This window comes from Alligator sinensis, unplaced genomic scaffold (assembly GCF_000455745.1).
Source record: "Alligator sinensis unplaced genomic scaffold, ASM45574v1 scaffold809_1, whole genome shotgun sequence".
In the NCBI taxonomy this organism is placed as follows: Eukaryota; Metazoa; Chordata; order Crocodylia; family Alligatoridae; genus Alligator; species Alligator sinensis.
The window spans coordinates 3,198,023-3,223,877 of record NW_005841956.1 but is presented as its reverse complement, the minus strand read 5'-3'; the positions used below and the strand labels follow the sequence as shown (position 1 = coordinate 3,223,877).

General features: G+C 44.2%; 1 protein-coding gene across 3 annotated transcripts in view; it reads right to left on the bottom strand.

The window, feature by feature from the left end:
- Nucleotides 1–8,146: 8,146 nt before the first annotated feature.
- Nucleotides 8,147–25,855, bottom strand: part of LOC102378602 (rho GTPase-activating protein 20-like) — a 53,210-nt gene continuing 35,501 nt past the window's right edge. For all 3 annotated transcript variants that reach the window (XM_006020524.3, XM_025200137.1, XM_025200138.1), the window contains 13 exons: nucleotides 25,393–25,563; nucleotides 24,619–24,768; nucleotides 23,293–23,334; nucleotides 22,626–22,710; nucleotides 21,607–21,684; nucleotides 20,382–20,448; nucleotides 18,014–18,202; nucleotides 17,174–17,349; nucleotides 16,712–16,873; nucleotides 15,334–15,443; nucleotides 14,238–14,427; nucleotides 13,464–13,581; nucleotides 8,147–12,345 (listed from right to left, as the gene is read on the bottom strand). In XM_006020524.3, coding sequence (XP_006020586.2) covers nucleotides 10,616–12,345; nucleotides 13,464–13,581; nucleotides 14,238–14,427; nucleotides 15,334–15,443; nucleotides 16,712–16,873; nucleotides 17,174–17,349; nucleotides 18,014–18,202; nucleotides 20,382–20,448; nucleotides 21,607–21,684; nucleotides 22,626–22,710; nucleotides 23,293–23,334; nucleotides 24,619–24,768; nucleotides 25,393–25,563 — 3,268 coding nt within the window. In that variant the 3' untranslated portion in view covers nucleotides 8,147–10,615. The remainder of the gene's footprint in view (nucleotides 12,346–13,463; nucleotides 13,582–14,237; nucleotides 14,428–15,333; nucleotides 15,444–16,711; nucleotides 16,874–17,173; nucleotides 17,350–18,013; nucleotides 18,203–20,381; nucleotides 20,449–21,606; nucleotides 21,685–22,625; nucleotides 22,711–23,292; nucleotides 23,335–24,618; nucleotides 24,769–25,392; nucleotides 25,564–25,855) is intronic.

Sequence of the window (25,855 nt, the reverse complement as noted above, 5' to 3'; positions counted from 1 at the left end):
CCCCACCACTCTTTCCTGCCTATGCAGGGGGTCGGACTCGATGATCTATTGAGGTCCCTTCTGACCCTAGCATCTATGAATCTATCTATGAATCTAGAAGACAGTTCTCCTGGCTATTGATTACCAGTTACCTCACAACTATTGCTAACACCAGTTGGAAGCATGTGTGGTTTGGGGATAGATAGATAGATATCTATCTAGATATATGTGCAAAATGTTATCCATTATTACCCATTTTCAAGCACTATTGGTGTAAGATTACTTCTAGGGCAGTGGTTTTCAACCTTTTTTCATTTTTGGGCCCCTAAAAAATTTTGAATGGAGGTGTGGACCCCTTTGGAAATTTCAAATGGAGTTGTGGACCCCTTTGAATTGTAAGTGTGGTTATTCACATACCTTTGATTGATCATAGTCATCTTTTGTGGACCCCTTAGACATAGTCTGTGGAGCCTCAGGGGTCTGCAGACCACAGATTGAAAACCACTGTTCTAGGGCATGGCACAATACAGTGGCATGTTACATGGCACGATACAGTGCAATATAGAGATACCCAAGTTAGCAGGGAATGAATGATTTTGGAGATACCAGAAGCAGTCTTGCCATGGCAGCGTGGAGAATCACAAAGCCTAATTTACCTTACGTCTGAGCAATGAAGTTCTGTGCTACCACCCCTAGTTTGTTCCTGGTGCTTTCTTTTTAGTATTGTAGCATGGCAGCCAGGTGCTTAAGGTGCCTTTTTGATAGCTTAGAAGGCATGAGTTCAAGCTGTGCTCTAAACTTATGTCAAAGGCTCCCCCCTCAACTGTAAATGGGTATGTGCTCATTCAGAATGAGGAGTCAAAAGTGGCTACATATGATGCTGGTCACATCACTGCCTTGCATGCTATTGACTGAAAAACTGGTGTGCCTTCACTGCACTAGTCCATTGAACCATTAAGCTCAGATGAACCTTCCTTCATTTAGAATAAGCTGGGCTTTTTTGTATGCTGCATCATAATGCATACTGTAAACATTCCCTTAGATGCTGGGCCTGGGTTGTCATGACACTTGTTTCTATAAGTACAGATCAGCGCATGTGGTTGTTGCTGGTTGGTAAACGCATGAGTGCTTTGGCTGCTTTGTGATATGGTTATGTGTGGGTAATCTGTCTGTGAGTGATGATTTGTTGTTGCAGGGTTGTTTCTGTGGTACTCTAGCCACCTACACTGAGTTGTTGGACAGTTTCCTTTCACAAAGTGGGGGAAAAAGAGTAATAAACACACTGGTTGGAAAAGATAAAGGGAATATATGTATCAAACCAAAGTGAGGAGATGGTGGTCTTATTAGGGACTGCCATGCTGCCTCTCTAAATTTGCTAATGAATTTCTCTTTTTTTGGATTATTTTCAATGACTTCATGTGAGACAGACTCGAAGGCTCTTGCTCTGCTTTTGGCCAGAGCTCTGGATCTAGAGGTTCTGCCAAAACTTCCTGTTTGGACTGAGAACAGCCCAGCAATTGGACCAGTTTAAAATGCCTGGAGCATAAATGAACTTCTCTTTCGTCAAGCACAGATTAACTCTTCTTTTAGTATTTATTGCTTTCACCTGCCTTGAAAAGGGGAAATCATTTCACTGTAGCCATCATCATTTCACTGAAATCATTTCTTCTGTAACCCGAGTGGTACTCCAAGAGGTACCCCCTCTCCAATTGAAGGGATCAGAGCAGGTGCACGAGCACTGTGGGAGGTGTAGGGACCCTCCTTCCCTATCGAGCAGAGCCAGATCACCAATGGGGACTTAAACATACACGTTTTAATGAGAGAAACTGTGGTGAGAGAAACATATATAAACCAGGAGGTATAGGGGACACTACAGTACTCCGAGGGGATGGGATTCAATAAATTTTAGGCATTCACATTTGTAGACATATTCATCTAGTTAACCAAAGACAGGTTTAACAAAATATAAAATGCAAACAACACAATAAACAATACTGATTGACAAAATATAAAATGCACAAAATATGAAACACCAAATAACAAGAGATATAGGGTGTAGGTACCTGGAGGGGGAAGACACAATGACCCCTTCCACTCCAACAAGAACTTCTCTCCTGTCACTTCACTCACCCCTACTTGACCCAGCCAGGACTTAAACTCAAGTCTGTCACATGGTAGGTAGAAACTCTACCACACAGCCATGATCACTGGGGCTGCTCCAGGCTGCTGGGGCTTTTGACCGTATGGAAGCCCCTGTTTCACATTGAGCTGCCCTGCCTTTTGCTGGAGAAACTGGAAGCAGAACTGGGAGCCTCTTGGATCACTGCACAGCTTTCTGCTGGAGCCAGGCAGGGAAACCGCTCCTGCTGGCTGCAGCCTCTTGCTGGGGATCCTGGAGCCTAGCAGGGAGCCTCTCCTGTGGCCATGCTGCGCTGCCTGTGGGTCTTGCTCCTTTAGGCTCTTCTGGGGCAACTGCTCCCACCCCTCTGGCCCAGTGCTTGCCAGCTCTTTGCAACTCCTTCCTCCTCCTCCCTGGCAGGTCTTCCCCAAGTCAGCTGCGCTGCCCCTTTTATCCCCCTCCAGGTGACCTGAGGAGCCAATCAGGGGACATGGAGGTTGAGTCTCTGGGGCCTGATAGGTGAGGAAAGGGAATCCCAATCCCTCCAATCATCTTTTACCCTTTCAAAACCCCTGGGCCAAATCACTACCAGCTAGCCCATCACACTTTTATTGGTTCCTCAGGATCCTTCAAAAATTGCAGTTCATTTTAGAGTAATGTTTGTATTTTATGGCAGCAATCCTTTTCCTTTGCTGGGATTTCTTTCATCAAGATAAATATCCCTGTATCACCTGTGGTATCCACCAAGAGGAGCTATTTTCTTCAGTCATCAGCTGTGGAAAACCACCAATGCTGTCAACATTGTGTTAGGGCAAGGCATGAGATAGGCCATTCTACACCAATATCAATAGGTCTTGGGCTTAAAGTATAGGCTTAATAAAAGAATAGCAAAGAACTTGTAGATGCTCATTAAAAGAGTGCTGGGCTCTGCATAAAGCCAGACAAAGTGAATACTTTTGGTTGCTTTCCCCATTCAATGAAATTTATGATATATGTGGTGATGCTTTCACAGCAGTGTGAAAGGTCCAATTCTTTTCTCCTGTACCTGCATTGCAGTCAATAGACTTTGCCCCAAGTGTGGATATTATAGGGAAAAAAAAGGAAGGATTCTGTCAGGCTCAGTATGTTGATAATGATCAAGGAAGATGTTTTTCAGCCCCAGTGAACTGCCTGAAATCTCCCCTAGGGTTGATATTCTGTTACCCTTTATGCACCCTTTATGGCAGTTTTCCAGACACATGGTATTTTTGACACACAGTCATAGTTTGCAATTATGTTACCCATGCCATATGACTGGTTAAGCATCTACAGGGCTATTTTGTTTGCCCAGTCGGATATGCTTGGGTGAGGCTATGTATATGAGTGTAAGTTCTGGAAACAAAACAGAGGACTGTCCCATGATTTAGATCACCTTGAAAGCATGAGACCTCATTTCTAAGCTTCTTTCATTTACAGGTGGTATAACATGCATCTCTCTGGCTTCGCAGCACAGCGCTCTAACCACTGCACCTCAGTTTAGATTTTCTCCACAGCCTTCCTCAGTGCTCCTTTTGAAACTGAGCATAATAGGTAACTGGATAAAATGGGTGGAGAGTAGTAGGGGAGTTTCTGCCCCACTGGAAGAATGGGTCTGGAGTATAATGCTGAGTTTACTTCCTTCTAGGGCAGCAGCCATCTCACCAAGCCACACACCTCCTAGCATGTTCTTTCTCCTGCCTGACATAGAGTTTGCTCTTGCTTGCCAAGGCAGCCAGCTTCAAAAGGCCTCTTGAGAGAGGTCTGGATGATGTTTGATCTGTATTGTGGTGGTTAGAGCACTGTGCTAGTAAGTCAGAGGCATACAGGATCAAATTCCCCCGTGTGAGTGGGGCGTAGAAGCTGAGATAAGAGCCTTGACCAAAGCAGAATGTTGTGGCTTATATACACCCAGCAAATGCACATATGTAACTGTACCTGCCCAGCCAGTGCTTGGCCTGCTGATCATCCACAGTAGGAATGTGTATATGTATGTGTCCACACAACACAGATAATAAACTGCAAACTGGTATAAATACAAACGTGTCACTTATTTCAACTGGAAAACTGCCTTCTAGGGGTACAAGGAATAATGGGATTTGGGCCTTGTCAGGTCAGCTACAGCCTAGCATTTTTATCATCTGATCATTGTTTAGTGACTTCTCTAAATTAAACTCATAGGTCCTAGTTCAGATGCTAGTCAAGAAAGGTTGATACCACAAAAGCTCAGTGGTATAAATGGCTTCTGTATCAGCAGTCACAGCAGGGGAGGGGTTAAAGTGCCGGATAGAGGAAAGTGTATCCACGATCACATAAGGCCAGGTGCAGAAAAGGACTTGAGCTGCACTGTAAATGGAATTTAAGCACTGAATGCAAGTGAGCGATCCACAAACCCTGCTTAACCATGTAGGCACCAAAGTCTGTTTTCTGGTAAAAATTTACTTTGGTGCTGTTTTGGCATTAGCCTATTTTTTAGGGTAAGCAGATTACTATGGCTGCCCTCTGTGCTCACTTCTTAACTACCCAGTAAAATATTAAGCAGATTAGATTCATTCTCTCAATTAAATTGTTAATTCACTCTTGCTTAGTGATAATGATTGCAGCAAGAAACAAAATGAAGAATGAGAAAATCAAAACGTACCAGCAGTCAATTTGTCTTTTTTCTTAAAGCTGGGGGCTGGCATTTTTTTAGTCAATTCTCCTTCTCTTGCATGTATATGAGTTATGGCTGGCAACTTTCTGATCAATACTCTGAAGTTGGCCTTTTCAATTAAAATTAAACCAACACTGTCTTCCATGATCGTCTTATCTGTGGGTCTGAAGATGGCTGATGAGGCTGACTTGGGATCAATAAACTCTGCTGCAACTCGGGCACGTTTCCTTGCAGGGTGGCTGGCTCCGGATTCTTGGTTCAGTCTGCAATATGCTGTTTCTGCTGTTCCTGTTTGTCCATCTCCTGTTGTCTTCATAAAGTTTCAAAGTTCTGCAATCCTTGTAGCAGACTTTTCCACCATTTGGGATAGTCCTGGGTGATAATCTCCCACAAGTTGATGTCAGTGTTGTACCATACAGGAGATGTCTCCTGTATGTTGTCAGCAACCAAGACTGAGCCACCAGAACATGCAAATATATGTTTGTTAAATACATTTTTAAAACTGTCATTCTCCCCTTTTGATATATAGTCTAGCAAGGTTTGTGGATTTGGGATTGTGGCTTTCACTCCTGAAGACAACTGCCTAAATCCCTTTGTGGATCAGATCCTTAATCCCTTTGTATCAATTTCCTATCTGTAAAATGGAGGCAATAGTACAGGCAGTCCTCAGATTTATGACACAATTGGTTCCTGAAAACCATTCCTGAAAACCGTGTCTTACGTCTAACTCGGAACCAATTGTCCCATAGGAAACAATGTTATAAATGGGGGGTTGATTCCTGAAGCAAGGCCTGATACCCTATTTTCACTCAGAATAACCCAGAATTTTGTACAGTACTCAATTATATAAAATAAATAAATGTAGCTATAGTACTTGTCTATATGTATTTATGTATTTGCATTGTAAATATACCAAATCTGGGGGTCACACGTCCCTCTCCCACCTCCCCTATGCTCTCCTGGACAAGTGGCAGGAGCCGCTGGACAGGCTGCAGCTTCTCCTGTGGCTGCCCAGCTCAGCCCCGGCACTACCTGCCCCAGCCCAGGGCGAGCAGCCAGGGGATCAGCCGGATGAGCTGTGGCTTCTCCTGCAGCCGCCCAGCACAGCCTTGGAACTGCCTGCCTCGTCCCAGTGGGGGCAGCCAGGGGAGCAGCCAGATGAGCTGCGACTTGAGCTGTGGCTTCTCCCGTGGTCATCCAGTGCAGCCCTGGCACTGTCTGCTTTGCCTTGGCAGGAGCAGCCGGGGGAGCAGCCAGACAAGCTGTGGCTTCTCCTGCCACCCATAGCCCCCGCTTCCAGAGCCTGGCGCAGCCCCAGCTGGGCAGCGTTTGTCCCACCCCCTATTCCAGCCCCAGCCTCCCCCTCCCGCAGGGGCCCTGATCTGCCCCGCCATGGCCCTTTCCTTCCCCCTCCCCTTCCACTGACAGGCCTGTATCCAGCATACATGGGTAAAGTTGAAACCCATGTCGGAACTTCAAAACCCAGGTGTCAATTTATAAATGTTGTGACTGCGGTTCATCATAACTTGAACCGTCGTAAGTCGAGGACTGCCTGTACAGTGATTCTGTGTCAGGGTGCTATGCCACTCTGGGGTGTCATGAGTTTCTCTTAAGAGTGGTGCACAATATTAGTACTGTTAAGTGTGCAAAAAAAATCTTCCTTGCCATGCATTTCCATTTGCACAGCCCTGCAGTTTGTATATTGGTTTGAGCTTTTATTTGATCCAAGAGAGTACACAAACACCAGCAGACTCTCCCTATGCCTGAAGAAGGTTGTTTGTGCCTGAAAGCTTGTAAAGAACAATTTCTCCAGCTATTTAGTTGGTCTAATAAAAGATATCACATTTTTACCCAAAGAACCTTGTTTGCTTATGTCCTTAGACCAACATGGCTATAACCAACACCCCCATGTGAGTCACAAGATAAAGCCAGAAATTTCAAATAGGAATCCATTGTGTCAAAAACCATTCTGACCCATTGTGGTCCTTCTGAGTACTTTGGAACAGAAGAATTGCTGTATTGCTTTTTTGTAGTCAAAAAGTGAGTGACAGTTAAAAGCTGGCATTTTCAAGAGAGGTACCTTGAGTCTAACAAGGGGTGCTTTTAGTCTAATGAGAGGGTTCTTGAGTCTAAAAAAGGTTGAGAACTGCTGCAATAGCACTTCCCAACTTCCCAGGGGTGAAAGCATGAATGGCACATGCCCCTGGCAGCTGGGGAGGTCCTGCAGACGCTGCTGGCGCTGTTGGTGGTTGGGGGTGTGGGACACGATTCCCGGATAGTCCTTGGGAAGCGGCCGCAGTTGCGTGTCAAACGGGGCACCGGGTGGTGACACCAACCCAGACACGCTCGGGGATGCCAAATGTGAGGGGAAGATAAACACCACAGACAATGAGGTGTGAAATAAAGTTTGATATTTACTTACAAGACTGACGAACAGTAGGTTGAAACAACTTGGTGATGGCGAACTATATACAGCAGCGAGGAAATATATACAAGCGGTGGGTAGCGGGGGAAGACTGCAGCATACAAGTGCAATGTCTGGTTGAGACAAGACACAGGGCGTCCCAGGTATGCGAGGCAGTAAGCTTATGATGCTCGGAGCGACCGGAGCAGCTTCTGCTATAGACCTAGGGGTCTGACCAGGCCCCAAGACGGGTGATCAATCCGTCCTGAGAGTCGGAGCCTGGGGACCCCGCACTAAGGCGTGCGGTCCCTATATAACTTTTTCGGCCAATCAGGAAGCTCCCCTGATGGTACATTCTGGAACCCATGGACATGCTGGCCAGCCAGCCATGCCCATTAGGTGGTCTTTGATTGGCTAGACCACAGGTGATCACGTCCTGAACACGCATCGCTCGCATGTTGGGTCAAATTGCTGATACACTCTGCCACCGCATCACTATTTACAATGGTTGCATCACTTAACACTTCGATACAATAATCTGGCAGGGTCACTTTGCTTGTTGACGGGGGGGGCAGCGAGTGCCGACCAGGTCGGCGACCACCCGCAGGCGATCATGGACTGCCCACAGACACCACCAGCAGTACCAGCGTTGGAGCGGCGAGCGGCAACCTTTTTGCAGGGGGTGTACACCCTGCATGTCGCCCCTGGATGAAAGCAAGTTAATCAGGCCATAGACTTAACTAGCTAAATTGTACTTGTCTAGCATGCAACACCACTAGAGAAGAGCCCTTTCAGCGGTAGGGGCTGGGCTCCATATATCTGTGCAGAAACTTGCACTGTTGCTGCTTAGCTTCTATACAGAATCAGGAGCAATAGAAGACACCTGTGCTAGGTCTGGCAAGTCAGGCCGTCTCCCCTTCACTAGATATTATAAAACTGAAGACAAGAAAACCATAGAAAATCACCAAACATCAAGTGTCAAACAGATGTGCTTCTTTTATTGAAATAGTTACACCCACAGCTTGGGAAAAGAAGGTGAACAGCTCTTTAAGGAGCATGTGTGAGGGGAATGATGGCAAGTGGTTTGTATTACAATATATACACCTTGCATCACACAAAGGCCATCAAGGTGAGCCAGGGATAAAAGGAACCATAGCTTGTGACATAAAAGTCATAGGTACCAAATCAAGCTCTGTACACCTTGAAAAATGGGCTATTACTCTCCCTTGTTCTCTGACAACATGGAGTTTATTAACCACAGTCAAAGAGTGCTGAGCCAGTTGCTTTCTGCTGATTGCAAGGGGGTGTTGAGTAGACTAGTCAAGGTGACATGTACTCATTGGACATTTCTTCTTCATCTGCATTAGGGTCCAACCCTGTGAGGTGCTGAGCAGGTCCAGCAATAGGAATCAATGACTCTCAGCAGCTTGCAGGATCCAGCAGCACGATGAGGGATTAGGCCCTACAGCAGTGAATAGGGATGTACAAATTCCTTGGGCTTTCATTTTCTTTTCTCTTGCTCTCTCCACCTTGTCAAACCCACTTTATTTTTATTTCTAGCAGTGGAAGTGTAGTGTTGGTGGGGGTGACCAATTTGGAAAACTCCTGAGTAACATCCATTCAAACTCCCCAAACCTTTTTAAGCTTTGAGACTTTTCTCTTCTATAAAACCCTCATTTTCCTCATTGCCATTGAACTCATCTGACTACCTCATCTTTGAAGATGGGGCTGCAGCATCCTTAACCTCTAACCACTTTCCAAAAGGCTAAGGACCTTGGAAGAGCCTTGTTGAACATAGTGATTTGGATGCTCTGCCTGTATTTAATTTCCTGGTGAAACACTAGCAAACTAGTTACCAAAAATGTTTCTGAAACTCCTGCCAGTTGTCCTTATCCTGATACCCAGGCCTATTGCTTTCAGTCTGAACGCTGGTGTTTGTGTTTCATTAAGGGGGACTTATCTGTCCTCAAAGGCAGCAGTAAGTGCTATCTAATAGCTCGCTCTTTCCTGACCTTCACCTCATCTAGCACTTGGAGTAGTGGGCCATTCTCTGGCCAGAAAGGACCTAACTTCAGCATCCACTCAGCAACACATCTTAACTACTTTCACAACCCTTTAACTACCATGCCAAAATCAAACCATATGTAACTCCTCATAAAAGTCATTAGGGATTTAATGAGGATCCCTATGCACATTGCATCTTTTACTACCTTGTTAAAAAATGAGTTATGAATTTTTACCGACAATTAGGAGCCCTCAGGAAAGAATTGTATCCTGTACTAGGATTGTGTAGGACCAACTATTCCCAAAAGGTAACAAAGGAGCAGGGCTCCTCAGTGGTGGTGAAGTGTCATAGCTCTCTTGAGGTGGTGGAGCTCTTTCCCAAATATTTGATGGGAAGAGGCGGGAGAGAAGAAAATGAATGCACTATAACAGATTGGAAGCCACAGGTCTTAAAAGCATGCTTCTCACTCAACCCATGAGGAATTGTGGGTGCTTTGCTCCCAGAATGCACTATTCAGGTGCCCTTGAAACCCACCTCAATCAGCAGCAGCAACAAAATCCTTCAATTTTGATGAGCCAAACCACAGAGCCAGAGGAAGTTGGAGAAGGAAAAATCAGCTAACTCTTAATTCAGGGGGAAGCTCCTTGCTCTGGATTCCCATGAATGTCGATAAGAAAAAGATAACATAGTGGAGCTCACTACAAGCTAAAATAAATGCAGGCTGACACAACACTTTGCTCCATATTCCCGGGTTCTTTTGTAAACTGTAAGAAAACCCACGGAACGTGCTTTGGGGTTAGGGGGAGGGTGTTTTAATTAGAGTGGCTCTTGGGAGCCACTCTAATTAAAAAGCCCACAATGTCTTGTGTATTCAGCGTCCCGCATTTCAAAATGGTGGTGGAAGCACTTAAACTAAAACTCATTTGATGAGCTCGTTCGATGAGACGCTGCAGGACACTGAAGTGTTCTGATTAAAACGATCCATCTGCTCCGATGCAGTTTAATCAGCATGAACTGGAACATGTGTAAAAGTGCTGTATGAGTTTGCAGGTTTGCCGGCCAAACCCCTTCACATTCCCGTGTGCACCTGCAATTCTAGGCAAAACAACAAGGAGAGCCTGAAATTTTGAGGGAAATTCTTTGTACAGGTTTGCTAATTTAAAACTGGGGGAGGATTTAGGCTGTACTTAGCCTACTCCACACCTGTCAGTTAAGTTCCTTCTGTAGAAAAGATAGCAAAGAATAAAAAAAAAAAAAAAGAGAGAACGACAACAACAGCAACCAAACCCAAACTCCGACATGAATTGCACATCTCATCACTTTACACTTATTGACCCATGCAGCCTGTTGGATTCTTCACCCCTCGGTCATGCCTCTATACAACAAGCTCCACAGCACACTGGAGAGAGTCAGCAGTCACAGCTCCCACTCATATGTTTCCTACACAAACGTCTCTTCTGCGAATGCCACTGCATCACACTCCTCTGGGGATGCAACTGTGTGGGGCTGGCTCCTCAGCCACTCCACCCTGCTCCGGATGAGCTCATTTTCCACAGCTTCTGCCTCTGCCGCGTGGCAGGCCTTGACCTCGTCGTGCTTGAAGTACTCCCTGACGGTGCTGCGGATGGAGGCAGGGAGGATGATGCGGATGGTGTGACTGAAGGTGTTGATGCTTTTGCCGTGGGTTTTGGCCTGTGGCTCTTGTTGTGCCTCTGCCAGCTCCCCTGGAGGGGAGCTGTTCTGGGGGACCTGTTTGCACTCTGCTTGCAGGGAGTGGTTGGTCCATTCATGATGGTATCGCCTGGAGACTGACTGCAGCACCAACGGGGTGTTCTGCCCGTAAAACACTGTCTGGGGGATCTGCACCCTAACTGTCGGTAGACTCCTGGAGGTGCTTTGCTCACCGCTGTTTGAGTTGCTGGTGCTGAGGTTCACAGCCAAACCCTTCTCTTCCTGCTCTACTGGAGACCCCCTTGGACTTTCTGTATTTGGGGCCATGTAAAAGGTTATCTTGGTACGCTTCAGGCTTTCCTGTCTGGACACCTCAGAGCCCTTTATCTCAATGTGCTTCACTGATTTCTCCCTGTGCACTTGCTGGCTGATTGCTGAGGAGCTTTCGCTGTCTTGGATGTGGGTGCCATGGCCTGCGTTGTGATTACACTCTTTGAAATAACCTTCACTTCTTGCGCGACAACCTTGTGCAGAGAGCCCTGTACTTCCCATCTCTCTTTCCTCCCCTTCACTGCCACTCTCATTTAGCAAGCTTCCCATGGCAACTCCACTGATGGGGGTAAAGCCCTTTACTTCCCCAGTGCTATGGCTGCACCCTATGTCCTTTTGCTCACACTCATTACAAGAGTCCAAACTGCAAGGGTTCAAGGGCAAAGGAGAGGTTAAGGGCTTGTGCCACTCTTTCTGGGACTGCTTTGCTGTCTTTGGAGATAAGGTGTAGAGTCTGGCAGAAGTGCCGAACATGAAAGGCAAGGAGGAGACATCTGTGGGGCTGAAGGCTGAAGACTCTGAGCAGTAGGAGAAAGCACTGTCTAAGGAACTTAATGAGGAGGCAGAGGGAGAAGTGGTGGTAGAGGACAGGCTGGAAAAGCTGGACCTATTGGACAGACTGTTTTTTTGAAAGCTCAACTTCTTTACCCTAGCTCCAGTCTGAGGTGAGCGCCAGAAATTCTGCCTGGTTTTAACCCTGGGACTCAGGCCTTCATCAATCAGCTTCTGGCTCTCTAGCTGCAGCTGCTTCAGCCTATGAATGTAGTCCGTGTGGCTGTGCATGATGGTGGCATCGCAGCTGGACTGGCGGGCTACTGGCTCGTGGCTCTGGGCAGGAAGTTGAGAGCTGACACAGACACTGGGCTCAGATGAGCACCGATCCCTTGCTGGGCTCAGTGAGCGTATTGAGCCCATGGAGCAGAAGGAGCCCTCCTCCTCCAGAAGGTCGTAGCTGTCTGCACTAGCATTTTTCCTGGTTTTGCTCTGGTAGCAGGCTGCGATCTCACTAAACAAGTCCCAGTCTTCCCGCTCTTCATCAAGTAACAAATCACCGGATGGATCAAACACAATGTCTGCTTCAGGAACTGGCTGGTGCTTTGGTCTTTCCTGATCACAGGCAGCAAACTCCATCTCATCGGATGAATCATCATGCTGGGCCATTCTAGTACCTGGGGAAGACACACAGGGAGAATGCAAACTCGTACTGTGCATTTCTATTGAAAACCACATAATAATCTACAAATATTTATAACTACAGTGGTTTCAATATCAGGTGCAGAGAGAAGTAGCCATTCGGGCTCTGTGAAATGGCACTGTTCTGTTTCTACTTCAGTTTTGAGGTTTGGACAGAACAGCATTTTGATCTGAATTTCATTTTGAGTCGAAAGAGCCTCACTGTTTCGCTTCCCCAGCCCGATCGCAGTGCTTGGGAGAGGAACTGAGCCTGGGCTTCCTGAGCTGTGATCAGCTTCCCGCAGCTCAGCAGCAGGAGATGGGGAGAGCCAGGGCTGTGCTCCTGGCTGCTGGTAGGAGCGCAGCCCTGGTTCTCCCCGTCTCCCACCACCTTGCTGCTGGCTGCTTCGAAACTCAAAACATTTTGAAGCTTTCGAAACATTTCAACTAGCCTCTTTTTGTTTCGAGACTGTTTCAAAGCCCTTTGTTTCAATTCGATTTCGCTGGTTCGAGCTTGAAAGGAGTCGAAACAGTGTCGAATTGAAACAGCTGGCAAAATTTCACACAGCCCTAGTAACCATCTCCTGGTTACACAGCAAGTCTATGGCAGACCTGGGAACAGACCCTCAGAACTCTGGCTCTAAGACTTATCATTATTAGACCAAAGTATGTGTGTATAGTAGAGGCACTTGGATCCCTTCTGATCTTCAAGGTCTAAGTTTAGAGACATTACTTGAACTGTTTCATTTTAAACAGGCTACTGTGGAACTGTGATTGGTATGAGTATTTTAGTGACAAGTCACATAGTTGCTGGTTATCCCTTTGAACTGGAAGGACTAGAATAGTTCAGAACAGTGGCAGAGGTAATGAGGATGAAGAAAGAGACAAGCATGGATATGTGCACAGCACTATGCTTATGCCCTTCAGTTTCCAGGCTGACATAGGCAGGGAGCAAAGGGAAAAGTGTAATGGAAAACCAATCCTTTTCTCCTTAGTGTCCCTTGGATAAAGGCATGGGAACTGTAGTTTTCCTTTCCAGAGGTTTTTGACCACTGTTATGAATTATGAGACACTTCTGGAGAGGTGCCACGAATATGCCATCCCACAGACTTACCTAGGGAGTCCTCTGAGCCTTTTGATTTCTCTTTGTCTGGTCTTTGAAACAACGATGCAATATCCCCTCCAAAAATTTCTGCTGAGTTTTCAATCAGAAATTGCACTAGCATAGCCACCTGCCAAACAAAGAAGTCACTTAGATCAGTTCAAAGAAAACATTTTCAGCTATACTGGGTGATTCAAAATTGCCCAGGGTGCCAAACTGGTGTGTTTGCCAACAGAAAAGTAACATATTTTAATAGAGAAGTTTCTTTTTTTGGCTCAAAAAGCAATGAAACACCACTGTAAACTGTAATGGTGGTGCATTACTGACAAGAAACTGGACTGGGTGGATGAACAGAAAGAGCAGATACAGATATGGCAAATTCTGTGATCCTAATTACTATTGCTATCATCTCAAAAGTAACTGGAAACACCCTGTCCCTACTGAGCTGCTTGTGATAATTAACTTTTTCCTCTCTGCAGAATGGTGCCACCCATTATTAGAAGCTTCTGCTAGAGTACCAGTGCCCTAATCCCAGCTGGATAGAAGTTTACTCCCAGCCACTCCCTGTAAAAGCAGGTCCAGAAAAGTCCACTTGTTACAGCAGATAATGGCTTCTCTCAGTGCCTCCATGCCTGGAGAAGCTCAGTGGCCACACCACTCCATATGAATTTGTACATGTGGCTAATCTTTTATATTCCTTTTTTAGGTTGAAGGGGAATGAAGTTTATAGGAGGTAGCACAAGGAAAGGAAAGTCGTCGGGGCAGAATCCCGCAAAGAGGATTTACCTTCTTTGTAGACCTGCTTTCCTCTTCGGGCCCAGTGGGACTGGGGAGCCACAGCATGTTGGGAGCTATGCAAAGAGCCAGGTTGAAGGCATTCATCTGATTCACTCCTGAATTCTGCTCAATGTGGTGCAGGACTCCAAAGAGGTATCGGAGTAAAAGGAGGTTGGCTTCTGGGAGCTGATTCACCAGGCTGCCAGGGAAAGAAAAAATGCAAAACAAATTGCTTATAAAACCTGGTCCTGGAAGCACCACTTGCTTTCTAAAGCCCCCTTTACAAACCAAAATACAACTGCATTTTTGCAACTAGTCTGTGACATGCTAGTTTGATCCAGCTGCAACAAATAGGGCTGAGTCACTCCCACCCTACAGCTATGTGGCAGTCCTGTCTGGACATCCACATCTGTCATAATGCCTAGCTACACTGGCACTAATGCCTTTTGGGAAAATGTTGACCGTAGTCCACTGCAACTCCCCTGCAGGGGCACTGGAGTGCCTGAAGGATACATATACAGAGCTGTGCCAGCAGTCCGTGGGATGATGCATTCTGCTATGCCCTACATTACAGAGATCTGCGGGGAAGGAATTTGTGGCTTAAAAAGCCTGGACTGAACCAGTAAGAGAAAGAGATTTGTCATATGGGACATGCCAGTGCTAATGGACAATCCCCATTCAGTGCACCCATCTGACAAAAATAAAGAAACTCCCCAGGTCCCAGTCACTGTGCCTGGCCAGGGTTTTTTCTTTCTGACGTCCATTGTGGCGATCATTTTAACTTTGCACATGTAAAGCAGCTAATTCCATTAATACCCCAGGACATGACTGGTGTCCAAATGACTGTATTTTCTTTCTGCAAATTCTGGTAATCAGAGCTGGTCATCAGAAAACTATTTTCTCATGAATTTTTTTGTTGAACATATCAACGTCTTTCATTTAAAAAAAATGTTTTGATGAAAATGTTCTGACCATCTACGCTGGCAACAGGCAAGGGCAGTGACATGGTCTAGAGCAATATTAGACGTTTCCTAGAATAGGGTAAGTATGCTGTGGGGCATATTCACATCCCCACCCCCAAGAGCCACTGTGAGCATTTACAAACCTTTTAATGACTTCTATCTTATGTGCTCGATTTTCTGTGTCCACAGCTTCCATCCATAACCCGTGCATGTCTGAGGATAGAACACTGTCAGGTATATTTCGTAGAAAATCCTGAATTAAATATATATATGCAGAGCAGTCTGGTCAGTTTTTAGTTTTTTTCATGGTGCATACGTTTTTATTTACAGTAAGCATAAGAAAAAATGAGACACAATACGAATACATGCCATCGAGGCCTCCCTGCTCCCCATAATGTGCAGCATTGAAAACAGACCTTGAACTTCTCTTTCAGTGAAACAAAGACCACCTAATCTACCCTCTGTGCTAGAAGCAGGATTGTTCTCCACAGTATGGTAAGGCTAAGGCTTCACATTCACCATGGCTTTGTCTAGACCAGTTTTAAATCTCCCAAATTCCTTTTTCCTTGGCATCCTGTATCACAGCTTAATATGCCTTTTTTTTTTCAAACAGTCTGAATCTCCTGCAACCAAGCATCGAACTGGAGAGATTCCACTCATGTAGGTCAAGCCTGCAAATGCAAGAACCAGGTGCTTTAATTTCAGGCGCCTGAATTTTTCTCACCTGGTTCCACATTAGTGCCCCACTAGGGTTTCCCTTTACTACAAGGTTAACTAGAGTGATAACTCATGTGTTGTCCCTAATTCAAGTCTTGTCCACACACAAAAACCTTTAACCCAAGTATGGTGGTCTTTTCACTCAAGTTGGCTGGTCAATCAGGTGCTGTTGGCTTACATTCAAGCCAGCATGCCTCATCAGCTGCTAACATGACCATTCTGGAGTCTGGCTGAAGAACTCAGTTGCCCCTGGCCCTCCAGTACTTCCCATAATTCCCCAGTGTGCTTGGAAAGCATAGATAAGTTCCCCTGGATTTCAGTGGGAGAGGAGTTCATCTCACCATAGCACCAATGGGACACAGCTCTGAATGGCTTGGGCCATACATGAGTGAGTGTAGCACCAGTGTGGAAAAAGCAATTAGAGAGGTACCATTCTCAGGGAACTCAGGTGTATGTAGCTTGGTTAACTCCATGATGAAGACACACTCTTAGTCTGTTGAACCCTTTGCTGCCTGAGACTCTGTTGTGCTTTTGCATTAAAAGGTACACCCCCCCTCCAATACTGGCATGAGAGCCAGTACTAATTTCTGCATCTTTGTGCCAGTAAAAGCAGCAGTTCTTAGTTCATGAAGGGGCAGACGTGCTGTCTTTCAGGAACCAACTTTCAAATGAGAGTGGGGTATGTCAAATGTGCCAAGTTAAAAATGCAGTCCCTTGGCAGGATCACAGTATTTCCTTACTAACTGAAGAGTACTGTGTCATGCTGTTTTAATTGGAAGGAGGTGTATCATTTGAATAACTTACTGTGATGACTGCTGCAGCCACAAAGACGGACTCCCCATCCATCTGGACTTCATCTCCAGAGTTCAGTTTCTCTTTCAGTTCCTTACAGGTCTTGGCATTGGCTGAGCGCCTGAAAATGCCCCTTGTGGAGGGACCTTCATGGTAGAGGAGAAGCAGCATATCCTAGAGAAAGCCCAGCACCAAGATATGTTAACCCATATTTTAGGTATATCACATGCCAGATCTCCTGTGCTAATTGGGGTACAGTCTAGTCAGCACTGAGATGGGAGATTACTAGGGTGATGCAGGGAGATTATGTAGGGGGTGCCTTTTTTCTGGATTCAGAGTTAGTACTGAAGCACAGGAAATCATTCTCCCACCCACCACATATAAGCTTTGGTTACAGATGCCTGAGAAATGACTAGCAGGGAGAGAGGTAGATAGATGCTTGTTATGGGACCCCTGGCATAAATCCCCCCTTACCATAATTGGCTTGGGAAGGAGTCCATCAGGGCAGACGGAGGACAGAGATAGGCCAAAAAGTTTCCGTGGTGTCGTTGGGGAGTGTGATGGTGGACTGCCTGTGGGAGTGCTTGTGCTCCGACGCAGGGCCCAATCAATCAAGGATTTCTTCCTCTTGGTATGTTTCTGCAATGATTCTGAAACAGCAAAAAGACACTGTTTGTTCCTGTGTCTCCCCTTACTATTGTGCTATAAGTGGGTCACAGATGGTTGGACAGTAATTCCCAATACTTTAATAAGTTGTTTCCATTTCTCAGTGAATCTATTATCTGGGAATCTTTTTTTTTTCATTATGTGATCTGTTCTAAAGATGGTCAAATAATACTCAGAGAAAATTCTGGTCTATTGGCACATATACAATTCACAGGCAATGTCTATATTGTTAGAATTGCATGATCAGATCAAGACATTAGTAACACTTAATCCAATTAGTAAGAAAATACCTAGGAGACTGCATTCCTCTTGCTTTCTGAAATGAAACAGCCAAGGGTTAAATACAGCCTCATTGGTGTATCTGTTTTTGGAGCACAGTTATTATCCAGGGTGAATGTAACTCATTGCTCAGTGCTACTCATCCACTTAAGAGATGTTACTGAGAGCCAGCCTAAGACTCAAGAATGCTGTCCTGCCACCATTGAAATCAACAGATAGTCAGTGGGAGCAATGAAGCAATTGACTTCAGATATATTCAAGTTCAGAGTCTTTTGAAATAAAAACATGATCTAACAGGATATCAGCAGCTTCCACAGGGAGATTTCCAAAGTTATTTGAAGGGCCACAACTCATCATCCCTGATCTCACCTCTCCTTAGCTGCATTGGGGCTTGGGGCTTGGGTTTCAGGATGAATTGGCACTGTCTGTCCTTGGGGAGCTGGTCCAGGAGGGAAGCCTCTGTGCCATCAGCTAGGAGTGTGTTGTTGTTGGTACCTTGATGCTGGTCAACAGTGTCTTGGAGGGAGCTCAAGACAATGCTAAAAGGATGCTCATGGCCTGTTGAGATAAGAGGTATGTGAAGTCCAAGTGAGAAGCCAAACTCACAAATGTCACTATGTGAAAGCAATTGAAAGTCTTGGTTTGGGATGTAGTGGTCATATGCCCACATCACAGAGCCACCATCATAGCTAGAATGAACAGGATTCTCACTGGCAGTCTCAGTTCATGAAGACTGAACTACCGATTACTCCAGGATGCAGTTTCCTCTAGGCCAGGGGTAAGGTGCATCCCTGAAGCTTAGGGATAGGGATCACTCACTCTGTTGCTCACCAGCAACTCCACAATAACAAGGTTTCTGTGGCATCACAATGTAAGTTAAGTTCTCCCAGGCTTCAGTGGGAGAGAACTGACAGAGGAGCTCATCCCGCTGCAGCACCAATGAGACATACCTCTGAACAGCTTAGGGAAAAAAATGATCTCAGCTTCAACAACCAGGGGAACTTTCTTTTAAAATGTTGAAGTACACTTTGATGGACATCACTGGAAGCATCTTATTCAAACTTATTCATTGGGTATCACTTAAAAGGTAACATTTGATGGTTACACCTAAAAAGGATGTGGGCAAGATAACTAACCATCAGCTCTTAGCATGTTGGCCAAAACGCTGTATGTGACGGCTGAGCTTTAAAGTTCTGTCCACATAAACAATCAGCAGTTTACATGCTTCAGGAAAGCTTTGCTCTGGACACCGAGTAACACAATAATATAGGGTGGTTCCTTGTGCTCTGCCAGTGGCTATATGAAGTTCCTGACTCTACTTACAAGACAGGACAAAGACAGGCTGATTTTCAAAATAGTTAATAATACCAGAAGGACAGTATTTCTTCTGATAGCTTGGTGATTCTGGTCTTTGCTAGGAATTGCAAAGACTCTAGAATATATTAAAATACAAGTTAAAAGACAAAAACAAAACAAAAAAACTCTCAAAGAAAATAAATCAAAGTTTTTTGAATTTCATAAAAAATGATGTTGGGGTTGACTCTGATCCAAACAGCCTGTCGCTAACATTGATTCCATCATGGCGTCAACCATAATAATAGAATTTGTTATGAATTACTATGGGAAAGATTGGAGAGACATGTTTCATATGCTTTGCCAAAATAAATACCCTGTCTAATTTTAATTGTACATTTAATCTTACTTTGCTGTCTTGTTTTTGCCAGTGATGCAAAACAAAAAAAAAAATAATTTTTTTTTTGTTGTAAACTCCAGCTTTGGTGTTTTCTCTGATTAATGTTTGGAATTTAGGAGATTAGACACTGGATTTTATTTGAATAAGTTTGTTGTAAGTCTGAGATCAGCTTATAGACCTATCATCTCTTCTGGTTCTGGCTCTGAGTCCCCTATATACACAATCATTTTCCTTCTAACATCCCAGAGTTTTTGTAATCTAAACAGAAATGGTTAAAAAAGGAACTTTTCAAATAAACAGCTCGCAAAGGACATTGCCCCAAATGCCCTGCGTCTCCATGTGAGATCAGTTCCAGATTAAAGTGGGTATTGAGACTAAAGCAACACAAAAAACCTTGTGAAATGAACCGTGTACTTAATGGGACTTGATGTCTCACATGGAAAACAATTTCCTTAAATGTGAGCTGGAATGCTTTGAAAAATAAATAAATACCAACAAAGAAGATAAATATTTTGGGCTCTTAATTACATGCTTAAAAGATACCTATACATGCATCTTAAGACACTTCTTCCCTTTATTTACTTGTGTGCCAAGACCTGCCTTAAGGTTTCCCTTTCCCCTGCAAGACTAGAAACCACTGTGACCACCAAAAGCAGCATTCTGAATATAATTCCTTGTTATGCTTTAGGTTTAGGTCCTGGTCTTCTGCCACTGAAGTCAATCAGAGCTGAAACCCTTTTGAATCTTTTAGGAGATGGTCATTCTTGATTGACTTCATTAATGAATTACAGTACAATCTGGTAAACCATTTGTGTGTGAAACCTGAGGCTATCAGGCCAGTTATCTTTCATCATGAATATCTGCTGCTTGCAGGCTTGATGCAGTTGATCATTTCACAGGCCAGCAAGCACTTAGAGGTAGAGCTTGCAGAGTAAGAGATGGTTCCCTTGTCCAGACACCAGCATTGTTATTGTTGATGTTATTGTTATTACTGTGGATCTTACATGCCAGCATATCTGAAGAAGGAAATGGAAGAGCTCTTACCAATTAAAGGGTAAGCAGGATCATCCTTTCCAGATATCACCCAGAGGTGGTAGTCACTCGGTCTACCCTGCAGGTTGGGGAACAGAAAGGAAAGAAATGTGAGAATGGGGGCAAGAGCTGGAAAGAAGGACCAGATAAACTGGACAGAGCCCACAAAACAATTGAAAGAGATAACAGCTGAACAGACCAAGAGGCAGGAAAAGCAATGGCCAGAAATCTCTGGGAAAGCAGAATGATTTGGAGTGACAGGGTCTCAGAAACAGTTTGTCTGACATGGGAGAGGAAGGGGAAAGGTTCAGAGGGGGACAGAAAGGGAATGGGAAATCCAAATTAAAAAAAAACAGATTAAGAAAGCAAACCCAAACTATGGTTTCCCCCAATGTCCACATTTAAGGCTCAGATTCAGGAAGTCTCTTGACATATTGATCAAACAAAGTCAGTCAAGTTCATTAGATTTCCCAGGAATGTCAGCATTTACTGGCTATGTATTGGAGGGTGCAAAACACAGGACTAGCTTCAAGTTCAAAAGGTTAAGAACATAGTTATTTCAATTCATACAGATACAAGTATTTCCTATCTCTTATTATCTTGCTAAAGAAACTAGAGCATACGTGCATAATATTTCATGCTTGTTCACTCTGCAAGTTGAAGAAAGGTATCAACTATTCATCTCTCCCTTGGAGCAAGGAGTATAATTAGCTCTATGTAAAGTTGGGCATGCATTAATGATAGAAGAAATAATTCTCATTAAGAATAAAGAACTAAGGCTTCCTATAGGTGCATAACTAATGTCTTGGTGTTACTATTGGGCTATTGCCATGACCTTCTTTCTTAAATATTGGAGCTGATGGATGATTATTGTTATCAAAGATTTGTCCAAGAATAATTTGATTAGCAATGATTTATTCAGTAATTATGTGTCTAGGATAAAAGTTCTTTGGAAAGTCTAGTACATGATCAACCCTGGTATAAGTGCCTTGAAATCAGTAAAGTTGCATTTACTTACATAAGACTTGTATTTGGTTCATCAGATGTGCATTTATAAATCTTTATATATGCAGAGATGTATGGGCCCATCCTGTAGCATGGAGAATACTAGTGTTCTAATGATTAAACAAGTCTCCTTCAATTTTTACTAGACTCCATCACATCTGCATTGTACTATAAAACAGACGTCCTCAACTTCCCAAGCTAAGATCTGGCAGCATATACAATGGACACTTACAGGAAGTCCAAGCTGATGAACTGTCTTCTTGATCACATTGTCTGCTATTTCTGTATTAGACACATTGACTGTAGCAGTCTAGGAAAGGAAGATACACAGAAAAATGTATAAAGCTAAAGGAAGAGGTAAGATCTAGTCACATTGTCACCTGGATTTGAAAATTAAGGCAAAATATTCTGGCTAGGCAGGTTACTGTCTACCATTACTAAATATGAAATAATTTTAAGATGATAGAGATCACAGTTTTCCTACATTGGTGTTAGCTTGGGAACATTCTTGTCTTTTTATTAGCAATAGGATGTTTGAACAGACCTGAGACTATTGGAGAACCATTGGTAGGTAAGGTCGTATTGCAGTGGGACCACAATGCTCGCTTTCTTCTTCCGTTACCATTCCAATACTGAATGCAATGATTTCATACTATGGAAATCATAGGATCCTTGTGGTAGTTAATCATGATGCTGCCAGAGTTGAAAAGCAGCCCAATAGCTCCATGGCCACCGCAGGAGTGAAACACAATGCAGAATACTGCAAGGGGATATTGGAGTTGTTTTCTGTGGGAAGTGCATTGGAAGATGAAGGTGAACCAGGCTTGAAGCCCAGAACTTGCTAATAGGAAAATATTTTTAGAGATAAACTGAAGAATTGTGCCAGTGATCATGATCCTCTACTATGGCACTGCTAATAAAGAATTATAGGGCATTTGAATGCTTATAATCATTAAGCTAGAAGCCGCTGCTGGACATGAAGGGTAGCAGGAAGCAAATGCACTAAAATGTGTGTTCAAAAGTTATTTCCAGAACTATCCTTTGTGGTGGGGCTTGTTAACCCTCTGTAAACACTTCCTAATTACCTGCACTGAGACCTCTCTAAGAGGAGATCCCAAAGACTGTGCACTGTGAGGCCCTTTGCACCTTTCAAGATGCTTCAGAAAGGACTTCCCAGAAATGGCAGCAGGAGCAAAGATCCCCCACTGCCCTGACCTCTGTTGTGTTGGTCTGATTTTTAGTTTTACTCACAGAAGAACAGTTTTCAATATCCAGTACAAGGATTTGGAGACTCAGGGCTTTCAGATATTCATTCTGTTTTGTCTCATTGATTTGCCTAAACATCAGAGGAAAAAAAGAAAAAAAATATCAGGCAAACACACAATCCCTCCACGCTGGAAGTAACAGTTAACACAGAAAAAGGAGCAAGTGATATTAGACACTTTGGTAGATACTAATCTCACAGAGATTGTATTAGTCGTAGATAGGAAAGAACTCACAACGCACCAGGAAGTAACGGGGGAGACTGGTTGAACTAGCTAGAACAAATGCTGCTCTCAGCAGATGGAGCAGGGCTGAACACAATATTGGAGAGGGGATCCTAGGCTCTTGTTTGGAAAGGAGAAAGGAAGAGAGGGCCCTTTCACTGTGGTAAAACAAAAGTCTTACAAAAAAAGACCATTTTCCAAAGATGCCAGTTCCCATTTAGTGGAATTTGATTTTCTGAACTTTAAAAGCCTCCCTTCTTCCATCAAAGGATCCTAAAGCTTGATCTTCAAAGCAGTGGAAAGCAATTAGGCACCCACTATACCAAGGGTCAGTGAAAGCTGGGCATCCAACATCTACCGTCTCCCTCCAAATGTTTATATAGGACTGTAGAGTGATGGCAAAAGCAGAGAAGGAAGGACAGGCTACTTACCACAATAATGTCGTGAGCCACCGTTCTTTCACCTCGGATGAGCTGAGAATAAAAAGGGAAGCATAATATCAGCTAAGTGGTGAATGACTAATAACTTTTGGAGACTTTATCAGGCTTCACTTATATTTAGCTGTAAGTCTCAGTTCCTTCCTGTAAAACCCTGAAACAAAAGCGCAGTCTTTTCCTGGTTCTGTTCTAGTTTAACAAAAATAAGAAATAACAGTAATAATACTAATAAAACCCTAGCAGCAGACGAGCTGAGCTGGATTTCCTGGCTGGGCTGAGAAGTGTTCGGATAAGGAACATATCTTTCTGTGATGTTGGACTTAACACGTCACGTGGCTCTTTACTTTTTTGTAATGACCTTTAATTGATATTTTTTTCTAGTATCACTTCCCTTCCTCTCCTTGTAGTTCCTAGAAGCCTTCACTGGCAATATCCTTCCCACATGTTTTGTGATGCAGGGGAAGTGGCACGGTTGCTAGAGTTGAGATTAAAAAATGTCCACCCTTGCATCAGAAGCCTAAGTTGTCTAGTACTTGAGTCTATGGCACATGGCAAAGGGAAGCTAAAGGCAGCATCCCAGGTGCTCAGAAGGGATGGGGCAGCCAGTACAAGATGCATTTGAGAGTCCCAGTGCATTTTCCACCAAGATACCTGTCCACAACACAGACAATAGCTGCACTGACTGGCACCCCTTGGTGGCTGTCTCAACAGAGGAGCCAAAGATCGAACGATCTGTGGAGACACACAGTATCCTTTCTTGCTTAATTTTGCAGGATTGGGACATACCAGAGGATAACTATATGAAGGAAGATTGTATTGCAGCTGCCCACTCTGTACCTGGTGTAGGGATAAAGGATTTAGGCCTGGCACCTGCCAGTTTTCACCATTAGATTCACCTTTTCCTATGAAAAGTGCTAGGACTGCTATAACAACAGCTGCAGGGCTAACGCCTATAGGCAAAAAGGGTTTTCTTAGTGAATTGCCTGGAGTAATTTTCTCATTGAGGACCAGATCCTCAAGGGCAGTTCACAGGAACTCAGATACCTAAACAGCTTTGATGGTTTGTGCCTTGATGACTTGCTGATTGCCAGGGAGTCTGTAGCCAAACAGGGACTGGAACCCAAGTCTCACAAGCCCCAAGCTAGAGCCCTAACTATTGGATCATCTTTCTTTACATAGGCCCCTGCCACTAGGGCTACAGGAGAACTCCTATATTTATGGAACAGAGGTTTCTATTCCCTTTGCCATCATTTAGTTCTCAGTTTACATACAGCTTACTGACCGCTGCAAAACAGTGACTGTATTACTGCACTGTGATACCTGAAGGTGATGACACAGTTGGTGGTGGGCCAGCCAATGACAAAGGAATGCTCTGGACTCAGTTTCTTCTCTGTCACTTCACTGAGACAGGTGCCTGTCCACACTTCACTGAGACGCACTTGCTTCTTCAGCTTCAAGCTCGAGGAAGACCTGAAATCCAAACCACAGATTGCTTAGGCTAACAAGACAGCCTAGAGTCAGATGTAGACCATGCAAAGACTGCAAAACCATCCCTCATCACTTCTGTTAATGCCTCAGAACTGACTCCACTAGTATCCAAGTCCTGGGCCTCCCCTCTTTCAGCACTAGCACAATGTATACAGATGAATGGCAGACTGTTTACTATCCACAACATAGCGCTGGTTTACCCCATACGTTTTTGCCTATTAAGTTGGGGAGGTGGGGGGTGCTGAAGAGTAGGGCCAAAAAGGGAGTTAATTTTTTGATCTCTACACTCACTGTCTTCCCTCAACCATGGAAAGAATGCCATGGTATTTCTTCAAGCCTCATGAAGTAAAAGCTAGGCCACTTTGATAAGATCACCCTACTGTGTGGAAATGTAGACAGTGATAAATTAAAGCAAGACCTGCCAAAAATAATGTAGAATATATTTTGGGGTGAGGAGGAGGGGGAAGGTGGCAAAGTTATATGTAATGTTGTCTTTGAAAACTATGATTCTCTTAGTGCCCGGACCCACAACTGCATTCAGTCCTGGCTTAGACTTCACTGGGTGTGCAGACATGACCCTTCTGAAGCTTGTTGGCATCCTCTTACTTTGATTTGGCGATGATCAGCATGTCATTGAAGAGGAATAAGTGTCTCTCCTGAGTCTGCAGTCCCACAGTTAGCTGTACACGCTCATCCAGGATGAAAACAGAATTTGGGCTACTGAAAGCCCCGGTTGGCAGCCCATTATCTGGATGGGATGAGGAAACTGTAATTTCCCTGGGGAAAAAATATCACATTGTGCAGTTATTTCCTTTCCTGTAAGACTTCATTGATAACATAATACATAGGAGGCCTAATTTGCTTAATTTCTTCTTGTATGTTAGTTGAACCCAGCAAACAACCATTGAGATTAAAGCAGAGTCCTTATGAAAATGCACAAAATGCCATTTTCTTTCCTTCCCCAACCTCAGTATATATAGATATATTCTGGATATAGATCTCTAAAGGTTATATAGATCTATACCTATACACACAGATATAGAGATGTCATAGATATAGCTATATAAAG